At 44.8% G+C, this 19470-nt stretch overlaps 1 protein-coding gene and 1 long non-coding RNA gene across 6 annotated transcripts in view; one reads left to right on the top strand and one right to left on the bottom strand.

Annotated features, from left to right (window-relative positions):
* Positions 1 to 600: 600 nt before the first annotated feature.
* On the bottom strand, positions 601 to 6275 carry LOC149749047 (uncharacterized). The gene is made up of 3 exons (XR_016393643.1): positions 4853 to 6275; positions 3980 to 4090; positions 601 to 2558 (listed from the first exon to the last, which is right to left on the bottom strand). It is a non-coding gene; the product is annotated as an uncharacterized LOC149749047 (long non-coding RNA).
* The window catches only part of TTLL11 (tubulin tyrosine ligase like 11), a 269679-nt gene continuing 255296 nt past the window's right edge, over positions 5088 to 19470 (top strand). For 2 of the 5 annotated variants that reach the window (XM_089913700.1, XM_022578815.3), the window contains exon 1: positions 5092 to 5636. In XM_089913700.1, the coding sequence (XP_089769826.1) occupies positions 5208 to 5636 (429 nt within the window). In that variant the 5' untranslated portion in view covers positions 5092 to 5207. Of the gene's footprint in view, positions 5637 to 19470 lie in introns of all 5 variants that reach the window. The other 3 variants (XM_089913702.1, XM_022578816.3, XM_022578819.3) reach the window with 3 other exon arrangements.

Here is a 19470-nt window from a genome sequence, read left to right as displayed (position 1 = left end):
TATTTTCACCCCACTTTTTTTTTTTTTTTGCGGTACGCGGGCCTCTCACTGTTATGGCCTCTCCCGTTGCGGAGCACAGGCTCCGGACGCGCAGGCTCAGCGGCCATGGCTCACGGGCCCAGCCGCTCCACGGCATGTGGGATCCTCCCGGACCGGGGCACGAACCCGTGTCCCCTGCATCGGCAGGCGGACTCTCAACCACTGCGCCACCAGGGAAGCCCCTATTTTCACCCCACTTTTCAGATGAGGAAACTAGAGGCCAGAGGAGTTATAAGACTTGCCTGAGGTCACAAAGAAGAACACAAACTCCAACCCAGCCATGTGAGGAAGATTGTACTTTTCTCCCTGGAGAGTTGCTTGGGAGAATTAAAATGCTAGAATACGCAACAGGGCTTGACATACAGGTGTGCTCAGTGAAGAATGGCTATTATTGTCATTCAAAAAGATCCCACCTATTTGAGAAACAGTTGACTCAGAACTGCACATGGAGCCTTTTGCTCACTCATTAAGAATGATCACTCCAGGGGCTCCAGTGCTCCCAGGAGCCCTATCACACCTTGTCTAAGGAGAGGAGATTTTGGATCTGAGCCTTAAGAATAAACAGCTCACCTAGCAGACGGGGCCAGTGGGAGGATGCACCAGGCAGAGCGAGAAACATTGGCAAAAGCCTACGAGGTGCAAAAGTGTGTGTGGTTGCGAGTGGAGCGGGGTGGGAGCTGCTGGGTGCTATTCAGGTGCTTGTTGCCGGGGGACCTCCCCTGCCCCTCATCCTCCTTCAGCCTCTTCAAAAACCGGACCTCACGCGCCACCTGGTGGCGTCCTCTGATGCTAACAGGGCAGAACCTACCAACGGGAGTAAAAGCTGCCCACACCCCGTCCCCTGTCCCTTCCTGTCCCTTTCCTCGGAAATGGACTTGCTATAAAAGTGACAGAATAACAATCAAGAAACATTTTTTATTTAAAAATTACATTTTTCCAGTTATCAAAACAATGCGTGGTCATTGTAGAAAAGTTTAAAGGAAAAGTTTAAAGGAAAATTGTCTCCCTCAATTCCATCACCCAGAGTAACCACTATTAATATACTGGCATATTTGAACCCAGAGATTTTCTCTGCATGTAATTTTCATGTAATCCACATACGCTGAGAAGTAGGGTGTACATATATTTAGGTATAAATACATATACATATATATGGACTCAGTTATGTTTAAACATACGTGGCTTATTTTTGTGAACAAAGGGCTTGGTGTGAGGGGTAGTGTGGGTGTTGGGAGCTGGGTGCTAGTGTCAGATCACCCTGAGTCTGAATCCTGTCTTTGCCTTTACAAACTGTGTGACTCCAGCAAGTGACTTCTCTTCTCTGAGCAGCGATTTCCTTCACCATCTGTAAAATGTGGCGAATAACGGGATTTATCCCAGGGCCGCTGAGAAGCTTAAATGACACAACGTATGCAAAATGCTTAGTACGGGCCTGGGACAGAGAGGTTTCTGACTGATATCAGGTTACCACGGAAAGCTTAGTCTGCCTTTCTGACTCGTAGCAGAAACCTCTAGAAATGGGATGAATTTCTGGGTCCAAAGGTAGGAAGAGCCTCCAGGTCGATACAGTTCGCCAAAACCAAGAGGGAAAATTTCAACCAAGATCGCGTGTCTCCAGCACCACAGCTGTTCTCGCTTGTCTCTATCTTCTCCCAGGTCCTGTTTATGCAGAACAGTCTTCAAGCGTTGTGGTTACTATGCTTGCACCAGTTCGCGAATGTTACATCACCAGGATACTGTTTATCCTAAGCGGCTAAAGCTGTCGTTGACATTTGCTATAATTTGCATATGTATTTTCTTATTATTGAATATCTGAGCTTAATTTTTAATTCATTTGCTTGCTCATTTATTCATTCGTTTGTTTGTTTATTCATTCATTAGCAAATTCATTCATTCAAGAAATGGTTATTGAATGCCTACTGTCTACCAGGCACTGACTGGGTGTTGGGATATGGTCAACTAGAACAGGACACTCCTTACTTTTGGCACTTGGACTCTGGTGAGACAGACCGTTATAAGTAAACAAGTAAAACTCTGACTATAAGCTGTGGTGAGTGCGTGAAGGAAAAGGTGAGACCTACTTCTTTATACATTTGTGTATTTTGGGAGGTGGTCCTGGTCCCTGATTCTCACCTGCTCTTTGCTCCGCAACAGCCGTAACTAAGCTCCCCTGTGAGGAGTCCCATGTGGGGTTGGATTTTCCACCAGCACATTTTAGAATTTCCTGAGAAGTCAGAGGTCAGCACAGCATTCAAAGACCTGACAGGGAGCTCCAATGGGCCTCGCCTCCTGTTCACCCTTCCTCTAAGGCTTGTGTTTCCACCAGTCTAGTCTGCTAGAAAAGCCTTATGATTATCCCCCCTTTTTTACAGGACTAATAAATTTTATTTTTTTCTTCCAGTTTTACTGATATAATTTACATAAGCAGTGTATAAGTTTAAGGTGTGTACAACATAATGATCCGATTTACATACATCACAAAGTGTTGATCACAGTAAGTTTACTGGACATCCATCATCCTGTATAGGTACAAAATTAAAGAAATAGAAAAAAAATTTTTTCTTGTGACGAGAACTCAGGATTTACCCTCTTAACAACTTTCATATATAACATACATTGGTGTTAATTATATTTGTCACGTTGAACGTTACATCCGTAGTACTTATTTGTCTTATAACTGGAAGTTTGTTATCTTTTGACTGCCTTCGTCCAATTTCCCCTCCGCCAAACCCTTTACCTTTCCCCTCGTCCCACCTCTGGTAACCACAAATCTGTCCTCTTTTTCTATGAATTTGTTTGTTTTGAAGTGTAACTGAATTACAACACTGTGTTAGTTCCTGGTACAGAACTTAGTGGTTTGATATTTCTATACATTTCAAGCTGATCACCATAATTGATCCCCTTCTCAAACTTACTTGTACTGTACCTTTTCCTCACCTCCCTCTCAGTACAGGGCTTCCTTCAGCCCTGGGCGCCTTTGAACCAATCAGCAAAGGTGCTCCTTTCTGGTGGACAAAGCCTCAATGTGTGAGGCTAGGCAGGCAGAGTACAAGTTGGATTTCAGCCCCTTTCAGGCCCCATGGGTCAACTGCATGACTGTACACGCTGCCGTGCCCACAGCCTCTGGAATGACCACCCCACCTACTTTCTTTCCTTTTTTTTTTATAAATTTATTTATTTATTTTATTTTTGGCTGCGTCGGGTTTTTGTTGCTGCACGCAGGCTTTCTCTAGTTGTGGCGAGTGGGGGCTACTCTTCGTTGCGGTGCGCGGGCTTCTCATTGCGGTGGCTTCTCTTGTTGCAGAGCACTGGCTCTAGGCGCACGGGCTTCAGTAGCTGTGGAGCACAGGCTCCGCAGTTGTGGCTCGCAGGCTTTAAAGAGCAGGCTCAGTAGCTGTGGCGCACGGGCTTAGTTGCTCCGCGGCACGTGGGATCTTCCCGGACCAGGGCTCAAACCCATGTCCCCTGCATTGGCAGGCAGATTCTTAACCACTGAGCCATCAGGGAAGTTCCCCCACCTACTTTCTATCTAGCTGATTCTTACTCCATCTTGAAGACTCAGTTTATATTCTATCTCTTATATGAAGTTTTATCTAGCTTTATAATTTACAGTAAATCCTCCATCCGTGGAACTCCTAATTTTTCTTTTTATCCTTTGCCTCATTTGACACTTAACTGCATGCTGCCTTGTGATTCCTCTCGTTTTCCTCTCTTGTATCATTATTTCATCTGCAGAGTGTGGCAAAGTTCACCAGTGTGGGCTGTCACAGCTACTGTCCTCAGTGTGGGGTGCTCTATCCTCCCAACCCCATTCCCCGAAAGAACAAATATGGTTCCCTAAGGTGAGAAGGGAAAGCCCTCTCCTTGTGTTGGCTTTAAAAATATATGGCAACCCAAAAGAATATAGAGCAGGGACTCAAATAGGTATTTGTGTACTCACGTTCATAGCAGCATCATTCGCAATAGCCAACAGGTGGAAACAACCCAAATGTCCATTGTCAGATGAACTGATACAATGTGGTCCATTCACACCATGGAACGTTATTCTGCCCTACAAAGGAATGAAATTCTGATAATGCTTCAACATGGATGAACCATGAAGGCATTAGGCTGAGTGAATAAGCTAGACACAAAGGGACAAATATTGTATGATTCCACTTCTATGAGGTAATTAATCCAATTCATATAGACAGAAAGGAGAATGGGTAGTTCACGGGCTGGGGGAGGGCGGACGGGAGTTAAGAGTTTAATGGGTACAGTTTCAGTTTGAGAAGATGAAAAAGTTCAGGAGACGAATGGTGGTGATGGTTGCACAACAATGCGAATGTATTAACGCCATTGAAGGCTATTCCTAAAAATGGTTAAAATGATACATTTTATGTTATGTGTATCTTACCATAATTTTTTAAATGTCAATATGAAAAGGGTTGGTTAATGTCCTCAACTCAACCGCGAATCTGCAGGCTTCTCCACGGCCTCCCTATGCCATTGGGAGCTCCCTGAGAACGGGGAAACGTGTCTCCCCTCTCAGTCTGGGGCTCTCGCAGGACCAGAAAGGGATTTCTTCAAACGGGGAGCTAATCCTTGAGAGTTTGGACTTGTCATGTCCATCATCAGATTGAGGTGCTTCCTGATGGTGGAGCTGCCTAGAACGGGTGAGGCTGTGCCTCCTCCAACAGACCGGGAGTTAAACCAGGAGTGTGTACGGGGTGGGGGAAAGTGGGCTTCGTGTTTGAAATTGTTGTCTCTCCGGCCCAGCCCCTGGGCTCACGAGCCCCGCAAGCGCCCAACGGCTTTCTGCCCTCAAGCTCACCTCCAGCCTCTCCCCTCCAAGTTCCGCGGGCTCAGAACGCCGGCGGGTTGTCCGGCTGGGCGGACAGAGGCCACTTCCGCCCTCTTCCAAGATGGCCGCCTCCTCTGCGACAGGCACGGTCACGTGAGCACCCTCGCCTATGAGGTCGCCGGGGCTGGGTCGGCGATTGTCCCTTCCCGGGCCCCGTCCCGAGTCGGCGACTGCCCTTGTCAACCGGAGCCTGAGAAATCATGGCAACTGGCTCGGGCTGGGAGCGCGTGGCAGCTGCGGCAGCGGCGGCAGTTTGGTCGGGGGCCGGGGCGGCGGAGCGGCGGCGGCGGCGGCAGCACTGGCGCTGGCACCGGCCCTGAGCACCATGCTGCGGGGCAGACCCGAGAGAGAGCTGGCGGCCTGGTGGGAGGCGGAGGCCGTGGTCGCGGCCAAAGCGCATGCGGCGAAGGAACAGGTCCGCGTGGACCCGGGCTCAGCCGGGGAGCCGGAGCGCAAGGCGGGGGAGGAGCAGCCCAAGGAGCCGGCCCCGGCGCAGCCCCGCGCGGCCGAGGAGGGCGACGCCCGCGTCCCACCGCGGCCGCCGCCCACGCTGCCCATGTACCAGGCGAAGCCGGTGTCGGCGCAGGGCCTCTACCCGCACGGGAAGTCCAGGAGCAAGGGCCGTAGCTGCAAGCGGAGCTCGGACCGGTCCGAGGAGTACTGCTCTCCGCGGCCTGTCACCGTGGACAGCTCCAAGGCCAGGACCTCCCTGGACGCCCTGAAGATCAGCATTCGCCAGCTCAAGTGGAAGGAGGTGAGGCCCGGCCCGGCCGCGTGGGCACAGGGGGGGTGGACTGGACGACCTCAGAGGAGACGGACGGCCCAGGCCAGGTCTGAGGGCCGAGCTCCTGCTGTGCGCCACGCTTGTCAGCCGCAAACTGCTCATCCTTCAAAGCCTAGCCCCCAAGTCACTTCCTCAAGACGGCTCTAGACCCCTCCAGGTCAAGTTAGCCACTCCCTCCTCTAGCTCCTCTGCAGCTCCGCTCCAGCTCCATGGTCTCCAGCCATCAGCGCTGGCCTTCCCACATGGTAGATATTTGTTTATATGTCTGCCCCCTCCACCAGTTTTTGAGTCCCCGGAGGCCTGGATCCTCTCTCTGTCTTTCACTTCTTCCTTAAGTTATATTTGTTTAGCATTTACTGGGTGACCCTTGGGGCGGTTGAACCGTTTGTACTTTGGAGGCAGGCAGACTAGGGTCTCAGCACCCTGCCACTTAGCTCTGTGACCTTGAGCAAGTTCCTTCACCTCTTCAGCCTATTTTCTTCTCTGTAAAGTGAGGCTAATAAAACCTATCTCATAGTTTTCTTAGTATTAGAAGACTCGCCGCTTATTGTAGTATAGCCCAAGTGTGCAATAAATGGTAACTAACCTTACCACCTACTCCTCTCTCTCTTCCACCATCACTATCACCATCACATCACCATTAGCATCGTTGTCGTCAGTGTAGGCACTGTGTTTTATGTTTCAAGGCTTGGCTTATAGCAGGTGTCAGGAAGTGGTGGGTGAAAGGGTGAATGAAGGAGTGGGTTATTTGTCCCTGAACTCATTTTAGACCCGTTGGGGGCTGGGATGAAGCACCAGTGACATCCAGAGATATCTGTTGCAGTTGGCGGAGTGGATAAAGCCATTTGACTTTATTTGCAGCACCTAAGGTTATTGAATGTGCTTTTGGGAGTGTCAGGATTGTGGTTTGGGGTAGTCGAATCTGGAGGCTTGGACCCAGATGGTCTGCTGATGGTATAGGATCTGTAGCAGGCAACACGAGGACGCAGGTCCTTAGCCCTGGGTCTTAGCTATGGTAGAAGTTCAGGAATGGTTTAATGAAGTTGGAACATGCAGAGAGATGGTCACAGAAAGGATTGATGAGGTCAGAGGGTTGATATCGCAGCAGAAGGGGTCGTGTGGTTTGGAGGGCAGTCAAGAATCAGGCAGGGCAGACTTCCAAGTAGGGAAGTGTTAGCCATTGCGAAGTCTGATTCCAGGGGTCAGGGCCCCCCAGCCTTGGGGCTTGGGGTTCAGGGGAGGACTTTGATGCCTATGAAACCTGGAGAGAGTGAGGGAGGCTCCCAGTACTAGGTGTCTGGGTTTTGGGACAGGGTCCCAGGTCCAGACCAGAGATATGTGGACCAGAACAAGATAAAGCTGGAGAGCTTATCAGTACTATAGTCCTAATGAAGGGAGGATCCAGGAACTGAGACCAGGCCACAGAATTAAAGAAGGCTGATTGACCCAAGCCTGTGCTTAGCTTAGCCCTGGGGAGGAGAGAGACGCAAAACTGGCCAGATCTCAAGTGATGGAGCCACACGGACTCAGAAATCAGCAATCACACGTGCTGGGCCGACTTCATTCACTCATTCCGTAGGTGTCCGTAGTGTCCACTATGGATGCTGGGCCCTGCGAATCAAAGATGCTTAAGATGTAACCCTTGCCTTCAAGGACCTCCAAGTTCAGTAGGAGGTAAGACACAAGTAAAGAAATCATTGCAGTAGTTACAGGGCCTTTGCTACTGCTTCTTGAAATGCTCTTTTCCCAGCTATTGGCATGGCTTACTCTGTTACTTCAGATCTCTGATCAAATGCCACTTCCTTGGAGAGTCCTTCCCCCAAGATCCCTCCACTTGTCTTTATTTTTTTTTTCATAGCACTGAACTCTAGTGACATTATATTTTGTATTGTTTATTGTCTGTTTCCCTCAGTAGAATGTAAGCTCCATGAGGGCAGGGGCCTTTATTTTATTTACTGCCGTATCCTCAGGTGCTCGGCACATAGAGGTGTTGATTGGATGAACACCTTATGGGATGAGCGTTTCTCTCTCTTTGTAAAGGCATACATGCAATAGGAGATAGAGGGGGGCCATGTCAGGGCCAGGTACTGGAGGAGAGAGCCCTGAGCTGAGTTCTGAGTGCTGAGAATGAGTTGGCATTATTTAGGGGTCGTCGACTTTGGCTCCCTGGCCGAGGGAGTGGGATGGACCAAGCAGAGGTGCATTTGGGGCTTCGCAGGTAGCTCAGTAGGGCTGAGTCATAGAGTGGGGGGCAGAATGGTGAGAGAGGGGGCAGGAGGGGTGAGCAGGGGTCAGATCGTGTGCTGCACTGTGGAATGTGGATTTTTTTGGAAGCCTACATGAGCCACTACAGAATCTTAAGCGTCTTCTGTTTATCTGCTGTGCTACTTTGGCAAGTGAGTTAAATTCTTTAGGCCTCAGTTTGCCTGTCTGTCAAATGGGGTTGGGTCGGTGGTTCCCAGTCTCCTTACTGCTGTAGCCACATAATGGTAATGTGAGTCTATGTGTGGCCCTTGCACAGGTGAACCCGGTGGGGTGAGCAGTTTACACGGCGCTACCTGTAACTGCCTCCTCCAGCCCCAGTCCTGCCTGTTCTGCTCAGAAAGCATGTTGGCATGTAAGTGGAGATGCTCATTCTAGTATATTTTAAAACATAATTCACTCACAACAAGACTTTACTATTAGACATGTGATTATTTACATAGTCACGCTTCCCTATTCGTCTGTGAGGTCCCGAGGACAGGAGTGGTGTCTGACTTGTGTCCCTGATGCCCAGCAGATGGCGGGTGATCCGTAAATGAATGAATAAATGACTTGCAACAGAGCTCACATCTCATCTTGACACCATAGAATGTGGAGTTTGAAAAGTGCCAGACTGGGTAAACTTTGAAATTCCTTCCAGCTTTAAACAATGGTCATGGTATTCTTAGTACCTACCACAAAATTGGCTGCATGACAAGTAACATATATGTAAACTGGGTACTAACAAAATGTAAGCACAGCCTCCCCAGGCCTCAGTTTCCCCATCTGTTACAGGGGTGCTGTTGGAAAAGGTCACCTCTAGCGCTCAGCACTGATATTCTAGGAGCAGGAAGTCTGCTGGGGGCTGGGTTGTAAGGAACTGAGCTGCAGTGTCCCTTGTATGTCATGCTGTGCTGTCACTGCAGGATTTGGGAGTCCCTAGCTGGCTGGCTTTGGCAGGGGTTGGGCAGCAGCCCAGGCAAGAAATAAGGTTATGAGCACCAACCAGTGTGAAAGCTCTGTGTCTCCTTTTGCGAGTGAGTGGTGAGGGGCTCCACCATCGGGCTATTCAGCAGGGCAGCGCTGAGCCAGCTTGGGAGTTCAGACGTTTGCTCAGCTGCAGGGCACAATCTCCCTTCTTTCTCCACTTTACTCTTTTCTGCACACACTTAATGACAATAACGGTAACAGTGATAATGAACAGCAACTATGATGAAGCCTTCCACAGCTCTTCCCCCATGCCAGGCACTCTTCTAAGTGCTTTACATATAGCCAAGGAGTTGATTCTCCCAACAACCAATAAAGTAAATGCCCTTTTGTCTCCATTTTACGCGGGAGGAAATCGAAGTACACAGAAGTTAACGTATTCAAGGTCCGACAGCTGGTAAGGGGCAGAGCTAGCATTTGAAACAGGTTTCCACTTGAAACCAGCCTCCCATTCTGTGCCCTTCCCACTGCTCCCTGCTGGCTGATACTGGCGGACCCTGGGTCAGGTGTGGCATAGACATGACAAGTCCCTCCTTGCCCTCCAGGGATAGACATGCATACAGACAGTTGCAGTCCAGCCTGGGAGTTGAGTGGGTAAATGGCATTCCATACAGAATAGGAGCAAAGGCAGGGAGACCCGGTTTTATATGCAGGATGGGGTGATGGTGGCTTAGAGACTGTGTGGAGAGCAGAGAGAGATGAAGAAGGAGCCAGGTTGGAGGACGTCGAAGGCCATGCTGAGAGGCTTGCACTTCTGGCTGAATATAATCTCAGATTCTTGCCATATATAGACTGAGCTTCCCATGCCCACTCTGTCAGTCTCAAGGGCCCCACGCCAGCTCTCTGAAATGATTCAGTTGTCAGTTGTAACTCCAGCCAGGTCTAATGCAATGGTACCCACCATGCTAAATTTGTTTCTCAAAGGACAGTTCACAAATGTTAGCTCTGTAAACTTGTAGGTAAGACGAAAGCTTATTCTAGAAGAGCAAAATCATGTTTATAGAGTCACCGTGAAGTTGCAACGTGAGAGGGATGGTTCCTGGCTCATAATAGATGTTCAATAAATATTTACGGAATTGTATGGTCCTCTTACAACTGTGTGAGCCTCTCTCCCCATCTCCTGTATACTCTTTTTGCAGTTCTGACACCCTCATTAGAGAAAACCTTAGGGAAAAGACACCACGGAGGATAGATGCCACTGTTGTTGTGAGCTGCCCTCCTTGGAGATGTCGGTTGTGTATTTGTGCACAGTGGTGCCATGGACACCAGCTAACGTGAACGAGGGCACTGAGAGATTTGATAGAGGGACCTTTGTTGATAATAGTTGGCGTAAGCCCCATCCCAAGATCTATTACAGTGTGAACTCTTTGTCTGAGAGTGTCAAAATCAAGTGCTGTTTTCTGAAATGTATCCAGCCCTTCTTCAGAACATATATATATACTTATGCTATCATCCTGTTTATAACTTGTACTATGTTAGTTACTGTTTATGAAATATCATATTATGTGCTAGGCATCATTCTACGTGCTTTATACTCATTAAAACTTGTGTAAAATGTTTATTATGGATTATTTTATTTAATCCTCACAGCAACCTTCTGAAGTGGATCCCCTTATCATTTCCAATTTACAGATGAGGAAACTGAGATTGAGAGGAGGTTAGTTCAGGGATGAGCCCAAGTTCACACGGGTAACAAGTGGCCGAGCCATCCAGGGCCTGTGCTTGTAGCCAGTATGCAATCCTATACTGTCTTCTTTGCTAATCCTTTGCTAAAATCCACCCTGCAAGGAGTTACTCTATTTTCATTATTCCCAGGTAACAATTGAAGAAACTGAATTGGGCACAGCAAGTAAGTGGGAGGGTCAGGGTTCAGTCTGTCTTGTTCCCAAGCCCACTTTTCAGTATGTTTTATCACCCTCCACTTCTTAGCCCTCCAATTCCTCATCTGACTCATAACTCTGAAATGGCAGTGGTGTCACTTAGAACCAGGAGGGTGACATTGCAAACAGGACTTAAAGTAAAACACATTGAAACATATCCTGCCTGGCAGAGGGAGCATTTGGTGTCTGCACCTTGCAAATCCTATCTCATCGCTGCCCACGAGGGAGAAGAGATTCTGGTGCATTTGACTTGCCGAGTGGCCTTGCTCCTCTGCAGGATGTGAGCCTGCTGCATGAACTGCTGTGTCTCAGACTCTTTGGGGAAGAAGGCAGATTAGAAAATGAAGAATTGTGTAGTTTAACATTCCTCCCTTTCTCATTTTAATGATAGTCATCACGAGATTTACTTTCCATTTTTTGAAAACAGCATTACCTTTAGGGACGGTTTATAGCCTACTCCATCACATGTTCGCCTTCAATAGACACGTTATTTTAACGCCTAGTCCACTAGGATTTTTCCTTTGCAAGTTAAGCTTGTCACACCATAAAAATCACAATTCACTGCCACTCTTATACAATATATATAATAGCTTCATGAATCCACACTAATGCCTTAGAGCCCTTTAAAAGACAGTAAATTCCAGGAGCTCATATTCGAGTTCTATAACTACTACAAATAAAAATATGGATTTTTAAGCAGGTGTTAAAATTGTTAGAGCAGTTTTCTGTGTTATATAAACACGCCCTCTGTTGTAAATAGCCTCGATTTTCTTAGCATTCTAGATTCTGGTTTTGTATCAGCAGAAGTTGAGTGCAAAAATTCAGTCATACATTTTCTTTTTCTTTTAAATCTGTTCCTTGAAAAGAACATATTGTAAAGGTAATTGGCCACTCTTTTAAGTGGCTTCTCTAGAGTGAAAGTATTGTGTTCTGGAGCTAGTGTGGACTTTGAATTCAGACAGATGAGTTAAAAATCCTTGCCACTGATTACTTGTGTGACCAAGCCAGTTGGGTACTGCATACAGAACCACTCTGAGCGTCGACTCTTCGTCTGTATCGGTGAGCTAGTGATGCCTCTTGCAGAATTCTTGTGAGATTAAATGAGGGGATGTATGTAAATTGCCTTAACCCAGTGCTTGGCACATTGTCTGTATTCAGTTAAGGTTACTTTTCCTTCTATTGGATAACTATAGACATTGGTTATTTGATCTATATATTTTTTTAAACTAGAAAACAACTAGTATAGAATTTCATCTGCATATATAGGTTACTGGTTAAATAGACATGACCAGCTCATTTGAATCATTTAACAAATACTTTGAGGCCTACTTTGTGCCAGGCTATATTTGGGTTCTTGGGATACAGCAGATAACAAAAGCACCCAGAGACCTCTGCAGGATAATGGAGAGTTAGTTACATTTTTTGCATGAATGTCAATGTGATGTAGTTTATGTTTAAAATTTTTTAAATAACACTGATTTAAAGTTCTTTTCTTTTAAAATCAATTATACTTTTAAGGTTTCACGAGTTTAACTGAATTATTTTAAATTTATTTTATTTTTTAATTTATTTTTGGCTGCATCAGGTCTTCATTGCTGTGCGCAGGCTTTATCTAGTTGTAGCCAGCGGGGGCTACTCTTCGTGGCGGTGCGTGGGCTTCTCATTGCCGTGGCTTCTCTTGTTGTGGAGCATGGGCTGTAGGCACGCGAGCTTCAGTAGTTGTGGCACGTGGGCTCAGTAGTTGTGGCTCTCGGGCTGTAGAGCGCAGGCTCAGTAGTTGTGGCACATGGGCTTAGTTGCTCCCTAGCATGTGGGATCTTCCCAGACCAGGGATCGAACCTGTGTCCCCTGCATTGGCAGGTGGATTCTTAACCACTGTGCCACAGGGAAGCCCCTTAATTGAATTTTTAAAGCCTCTATTCTGGACCTGGTGCCTGTCTCATCATAGTCTGGTATATTAACTATATATGTCACCATGGGAAACTTATTTTAGCTATTCAGGTGACATCAGTACTTAACTTTTGTGTTCATAAAACAAATAAGGAGGTTGTTGATGTGACTGTATCCGTTAGCTGTATAGACGAGAAGCAGATTCCCTGGGCTGACTCCTTACTTTCATCCCTAAGCAGCCCTCCCCACTGACCCTGGAAAGTTCACACCAGGCATGGGTTTGAATCTTGGCTCTGTGACCCTGGACAGCTTCCTTTACCTCACTGAGCCAAAGGTGCCTCATCTCTAAGAATGAGCATAAAAACATGGTAGGCCTGTGAGGATTAATTCTGAAAATCTTTGAAGTGCCTGGTGCTTTAAAGTAAGAATACCTGTTGGTTTGGCTTTCCCTCCGATGAACTTCTATGACATCTTAATTCAATTTTATAATAGAAAGTTGATTGGTGTGAACAGGCAAATAACCTTGCTGTTGCTTTAATCAGTTTGGAGCCCCTGCTTCCCACATGGCTGCTCCTCCACAGCCCAGTCACTCCCTGAGATCCCGCCACGAAGGCTGTGGTTTTGTCAGAGAGAACGATGGTCTTGTTTCTCTCTTCCAGATGGACTAAAATCTCTCCTTCCGCATCACCTCAAATCGGGCCCTGCCTTGACAGCTGTCTCGGCTGCCATTTGTGTACATGTTTGTTTCTCTGGGTGTTTTGGAACCGTTTTCTAGTAATTTTTTTGTTTGTTTGTTTTTTGCGGTACGCGGGCCTCTCACTGCTGTGGCCTCTCCCGCTGCGGAGCCCAGGCTCCGGACGCGCAGGCTCAGCGGCCATGGCTCACGGGCCCAGCCGCTCCGCGGCATGTGGGATCTTCCCGGACCGGGGCACGAACCCATGTCCCCTGCATCGGCAGGCGGACTCTCAACCACTGCGCCACCAGGGAAGCCCTTATTTAGTAGTTTTTATAAGTGCTCCCTAAGTCCTGGCAGGCATTGCTGACAGCTCCTTCTGTTCCCCCATCTGCTTCTATGTCATCTGAGTAAAACCTTCGCATCCTTATTGGAGCTGGAAGAATAGGGTGGTTTGTCTCGCGTGCTGTCATCCCTAAGTATAGTGTTACTTTTCAAAGAAGCCCTTCAGTCTCTCTGCCTAGAACTCTTACAAAGGCCAGTTTTCATATTTTGTTCGTTATGGTCACAGGGGGATTTTATTTGTGTCAGAACTGTGGTTATTGGAATTTTAAAAAGCAACAATGTAAAAATTTCTGGACATCTTAGATTATTTACAAATACCTTTTGTTCAAATTCCAAAAACAATATGTGCTTATGAAAATTTATACAATTCCCAAGTATGTAAAATAAAACCCCAAAGTCCCGCTGACCCCATTTCCTGCCCTTCCCCTCTCCCATTCTCATTCTTCTCTTAGGGTAACCCCAAGATTACAGTTTGGTATGTATCTTTCCAGATTTTTTTTTTTTTCTTATTCCTATATGGATCAGGACCACTAAATTGTGCTGGAGTATCAAACAACCACAAACTATCAGTGGCTTACTACAACACAAGTTTCTTTCTTGCTCCCACCTAGGGGGTAGATGAGATTTGGCATGGGGGTGGGGCGAGAAAGGGCTCCCGCCATCTTGGTTATTCAGAGACCCAGGCTTCCAGCTCAGCACCTGCTTCAGTGAGTCACGGAGAGGAAGGGAACATGAAACATTCTGCACTGGCTTTTAAGCCTTCTACCCGGAGGTGATTCTACTCACATTTCATTTGTCGAAGCAAGATACATAGCATGGTGAACTTCAGAGGGGCTGGGGCATGCAGTCCTACCATGAGAGTGTAAAGAGGAGAATCAAAACATCCCACTAATGACCACCAACTACACATCATATGTAGAGATACAAGAGATACATATATAGTATGGAAATAGAAATAGAAACAATTTTCATTTTATTTTAAATGCTGACATTGTACAATATATATGGTATTTGGCAAGTTTTTCTTTAGCAATACCTCATGGACATCTTTCTCTGTTAGTACATACGGATTCATTTCATTTTAATAACAACCAAAGAGTCCATTCGATGGATATACCACCATAAAACGTATTGACGGATGTGTTTCCATATTTTTTGTTTGCTGTTACAAAGAATGGTGCAGTAAACATCGCTGTGTACAAATGCTTCTGTAGGATAAATTCCTAGGAATTGTTGGGTCAGAGGATACGTGTACTTTGTATTTTGATAGTTACTGTCAAGTTTGCGCCAGCAGTGTTTGAAAGTGCTCATCCATGCATATCTTTTCCAATGCTGTGTACTATTAATCTTCTAAATCTTTGCCAAACTGATAGGTAAAAATATGTGCTTTTAATTTACGTTTTTGTAATTGTCATCAGGGTTTGGCTTTTTTTTTTTTTTTTTTGCGGTACGCAGGCCTCTCACTGTTGTGGCCTCTCCTGTTGCGGAGCACAGGCTCCGGACGCGCAGGCTCGGGGCACGAACCCGTGTCCCCTGCATCGGCAGGCAGACTCTCAACCACTGCGCCACCAGGGAAGCCCCTACGGGTTTGGCTTTTTGTATACGTTTTTTAGTCATTTGTACTGTTTCATCCGTGTGATGCCTAAATGTCTTTTTGTTCATTTATCTTTTGGGTTGTTTATGTTTACATTTTGTTTGTTTATGTTTTTCTTATTGGTTTGTAAATATTATGGGTAGTTACTTTTTGTCTCATTTGTGTTGTAAATCTTTTCCCCCTGTTGATATTTAAACATCTAATAATCATTTGCCTTGCATGATCTACATTATTATAATTTAAAACATTTTTTTTCTTGCTACGTACTAAAAGCAGTCTTTATTTATTATTGACTTAGCTTAAGAGGGCAGAAGAAACATGCAAGTCTGTCTTCAGGTAATATTAAACTCCTGGAGAATTAAGAGGCAGTGTGGAGGGCCTTAGAGTCTTACATTTCCAGGAACTAGATATTTTATGTGGAACTGTCACATATATTTATCTAAGTTGACTTTTACGTTGTGCAGTAAGCATGGTAGACCTTATTATTTCTGTTTTACAGATGTCAGTGTGGTGTGGAGTTAGATTTGGGTATGAATCCCCACCACTATTTATTCTGTCACACGGGGCATCGTGATACTTGTTTTGTACGCTTGTTGTCCCATTTTAATAACATACGTAACCTGTATTCCAAAGTCAGAATGCAGTAAGTATGTGGTCTGTTTCAACTTTGCCACCATTCAAAGGTGTTAAGTGACACACAGCTCAGAACTCAAGGGTGGTGTCCTAGCTCTCAGGCCAGGTCTTGTTACAGTGGATCATACTGTTTCTCTAAGTAGAGTATGATTTCCTGGCCCTTAGAAATAAGACCACTGGAAATTAGTGTTTACTGAAGGCATTCAGTGCAGGACTGGGCTTTGAGCCTGGCCGTTAGTTTTATTTAAAACCACGTTTATCACTTATGTAAATAATCCTTGGGGACTTCCCTGGTGGTGCAGTGGTTAAGAATCCGCCTGCCAATGCGGGGGACACAGGTTCGAACCCTGGTCCAGGAAGATCCCACATGCCATGGAGCAACTAAGTCCATGCGCCACAACTACTGAGCCTGCGCTCTAGAGCCTGTGAGCCACAACTACTGAGCCCGCGTGCCACAACTACTGAGCCCACGTGCCACAACTACTGAGCCCGCGCGCCTAGAGCCCGTGCTCCACAACAAGAGAAGCCACCACAACGAGAAGCCGGCGCACCGCATAGAAGAGTAGTCCCCGTTCACCGCAACCACAGAAACCCCGCGTGCAGCAACGAAGACCCAACGCAGCCAAAAATAAATAAATAAATAAACACACCTATTAAAAAAAATAATAATCCTTGTACATTGTTTAAAATATTAAAATTTTCCAAAAAAATAGAAAAACCCATTTTTAATCCCACCACTGAGATGCAATGACTGTTTTTTTAAAGGTTTTAATATTTAATTAAAAACCCAATTAAACAATGAAACGTTATTATTAGTAACTAAAAACAATTCAAACTCCTAAATATTTATAGTGCTTGTTTTGCAGTGGTGGGATTCTCTCTCTTTTTTTTTAATCAGTGTATTTTATTTTATTTTTAAGTTGAAGTATAGTTGATTTTCAATATTAATTTCAGGTGTACATCATAGTGATTCAGTATTGCAGTGACTATTTTTATTTTGAAGGATTTCATTTCAGTATTTCTTCTAGGCATAAATTTTTATACTTTACAAAGCTGATATAATTTTGTTATGTTAATATTAATGCCCACATTATAATTTAAACATTTTTCACACTATACAAATTTTTCATAAATGTCATTTTAATTACTGCAATATATCTCAGTGAAATATTTTTCATTATTTATTTTCATATTATTAAATGTTTAGATTGATTCATCTATGAAAAAAATTTGTGGTTTACTTTTACTTTTTTCCCTATATTTCACATTGATTTAAGACAACTTTCCAGAAATGAAATAATTAGGTTAAAGGACATACACATTTTAGGGCTTTGGAATGTATTGCCAAATTGCTTTCCAAAAAAGTTGTAGCAGTTAATATGCAACAGTGTATGAGGGTTCCTGTAAGTGCTTGCTTTTGAAGAATATAATGACAAATATTGGGGAAGAGAGTGAAATAAATGAATCTTCTCTCTGTCTTTACCAAATCTAATTCTAATAATCAGTGCCTAGCTCAGAGCAGGGCATTTTGACATGGCTATTTTGGTGTAGTCATTACATCTACGTTACATTTGATAGCCACATCAAAATGTAAGCCACTTTTGAATTTTCAAATAATGTATTCAGTGGACATGTTTGAGTTTCTCCCCATCGTCGACCCTCTCCCTGCATCTGATTCCTTACCCCATCCCTGTTCTTCTATAGATGAGCTAAGACTTAAGCATTTTATGTACAGTTGAGCAAAGAAACTGCTGGAAGTCTCAATAGGTTATTTCTTAGGTTTTGTCAGAAATATCTCGTATGGAAAAAGCATACATTAAGAGCTGTGTTCAAATGTCATATGCCATCATTAGCCAATAGGGAAGTGAATATCAGAACCACACTGAAATACCACTTTGTACCCACTAGGATGTCTATAATAAAAAAAGACAGATAATCTAAGTGTTGGTGAGAATGTGGAGAAATTGGAACCTTCATCCTGGTGGGAAGTAAAATGGTGCAGCCATTTGGAAACCAGTTTGGCAGTTCCTCAAAATGCTAAACACAGAATTACCCCATGCCAGCAATTCACTCCTAGTTATACACCCAAGAGAACTGAAAACATAGGTCTACACAAAAACTTGTACACTAATGTTTATAGCATCATTATTCACAATAGACAAAAAGTGGGAACAACCAAAGGCCTATCAGCTGAAGGATAAATAAAATGTGGAATATCCATACGGTGGAATAGTATTTGGCCATAAAAAGGAATGAAATACTGGTACATGCTACAACATGGATGAGCCTTAGAAGCGTGTTATGTGAAAGAAGCCAGGCACAAAAGACCATGAGTTGTGTGATTCCATTTATATGAACTGTTGAGAATAGGAAAATCTATAAAGACACAAAGTATATTAGTGGCTGCCTAGAGCTGGGGGTGAGGGGGGCTTTTGATGGGAGAAGTGGGGAGTGACTGTTAGGATTTCTTTTTGGGGTGATGAAAATGTCCTTAAATCAGTTGTGGTGATGGTTGCCCAACTCTGTGGCTATACTAAAGGATGCTGAATTGTACAATTTAAATGGGTGAATTGTATGGTCTGTGAATCATACTTCAGTAAATCTGTTGAAAAAATGCCATATGCTTATCCAGTTCTCATCCTTGAACAGTACTTATCTCCTGGGTAGTAACTGGAAATATGTTCCGGGAACTTAAATCAGTCAAGTGCCCCTGTTAATTCTGCGTGTTAATTCTGTGTCGCCGGGTTGCCTGTCAGGGGTACATGGGCTCCTTGGACACCTGTGTCTAACAGAATCTTTCCCTGGTGGCATAAAGTAGTGGCAGCTGTAACAGCACTCCAAACTTTCATCATAAAGAGGGAGTTTTTTTTTTTGGTGGGGGGTGGAAGTTCAAACATTTGCCTGAAGAATAAAGTTAGGGCTCATTATGGAGGCTCCATACGAAGCCTTGCAGTGATGCAGTGTAGCATGGCAGTTGAAAGTATGGGCTTTGGAGCCACACAGATACGGTTTTGAAACAACACATTGTATAACACTGGGAAAATTTTACTCTGAACCTCAGTTTCTTTATCTCTAGAATAGGCATAATACAGTCGCACCTCATGGAGTTGTTTGTTGCCAGAATAAAAAGATATAATCATGTAAAGTACTTAGCCTATAAACACCTGGTACGGTTGAATATTTTTAAATTAACATTTGGCCCTAAGCTTCTCTAGACTCACTTCACATAGTCCATGCCTTGAACTTTATCTACTGCCAACATCGCACTGCATGTGGTTATCTTGAACCTTCGTGCTGTGCCATTCCTCTTTACCTTTGTTCATATTTTTCCTTCTCCTTACTTAGAATGTCCCCTTCCTTTCTTTGGCTAACTTACACATTCTTCAAGGATCTCAATTTGATTAGTTTTTCCAAAGAAGCAACTTTTGGCTTATTGATCCATCTCCATTGTATCTTTGTTTTCTATTTCATGGCTTTCTGCTCTTCTTTTCTTCAACTTTTTGAGGTTTATTCTGTTCTTTTTCTGACATTAGGTTGGATGCTTAGCCTATCATCTTTTCT

Source organism: Delphinapterus leucas, chromosome 6 (genome assembly GCF_059928025.1).
Source record: "Delphinapterus leucas isolate spDelLeu-1000000601 "Yukka" chromosome 6, BTC_Dleu_Yukka2, whole genome shotgun sequence".
NCBI classification, from domain to species: Eukaryota; Metazoa; Chordata; class Mammalia; order Artiodactyla; family Monodontidae; genus Delphinapterus; species Delphinapterus leucas.
Note: the sequence above shows the minus strand (reverse complement) of the source record. Positions and strands in the feature narration are given on the sequence as shown.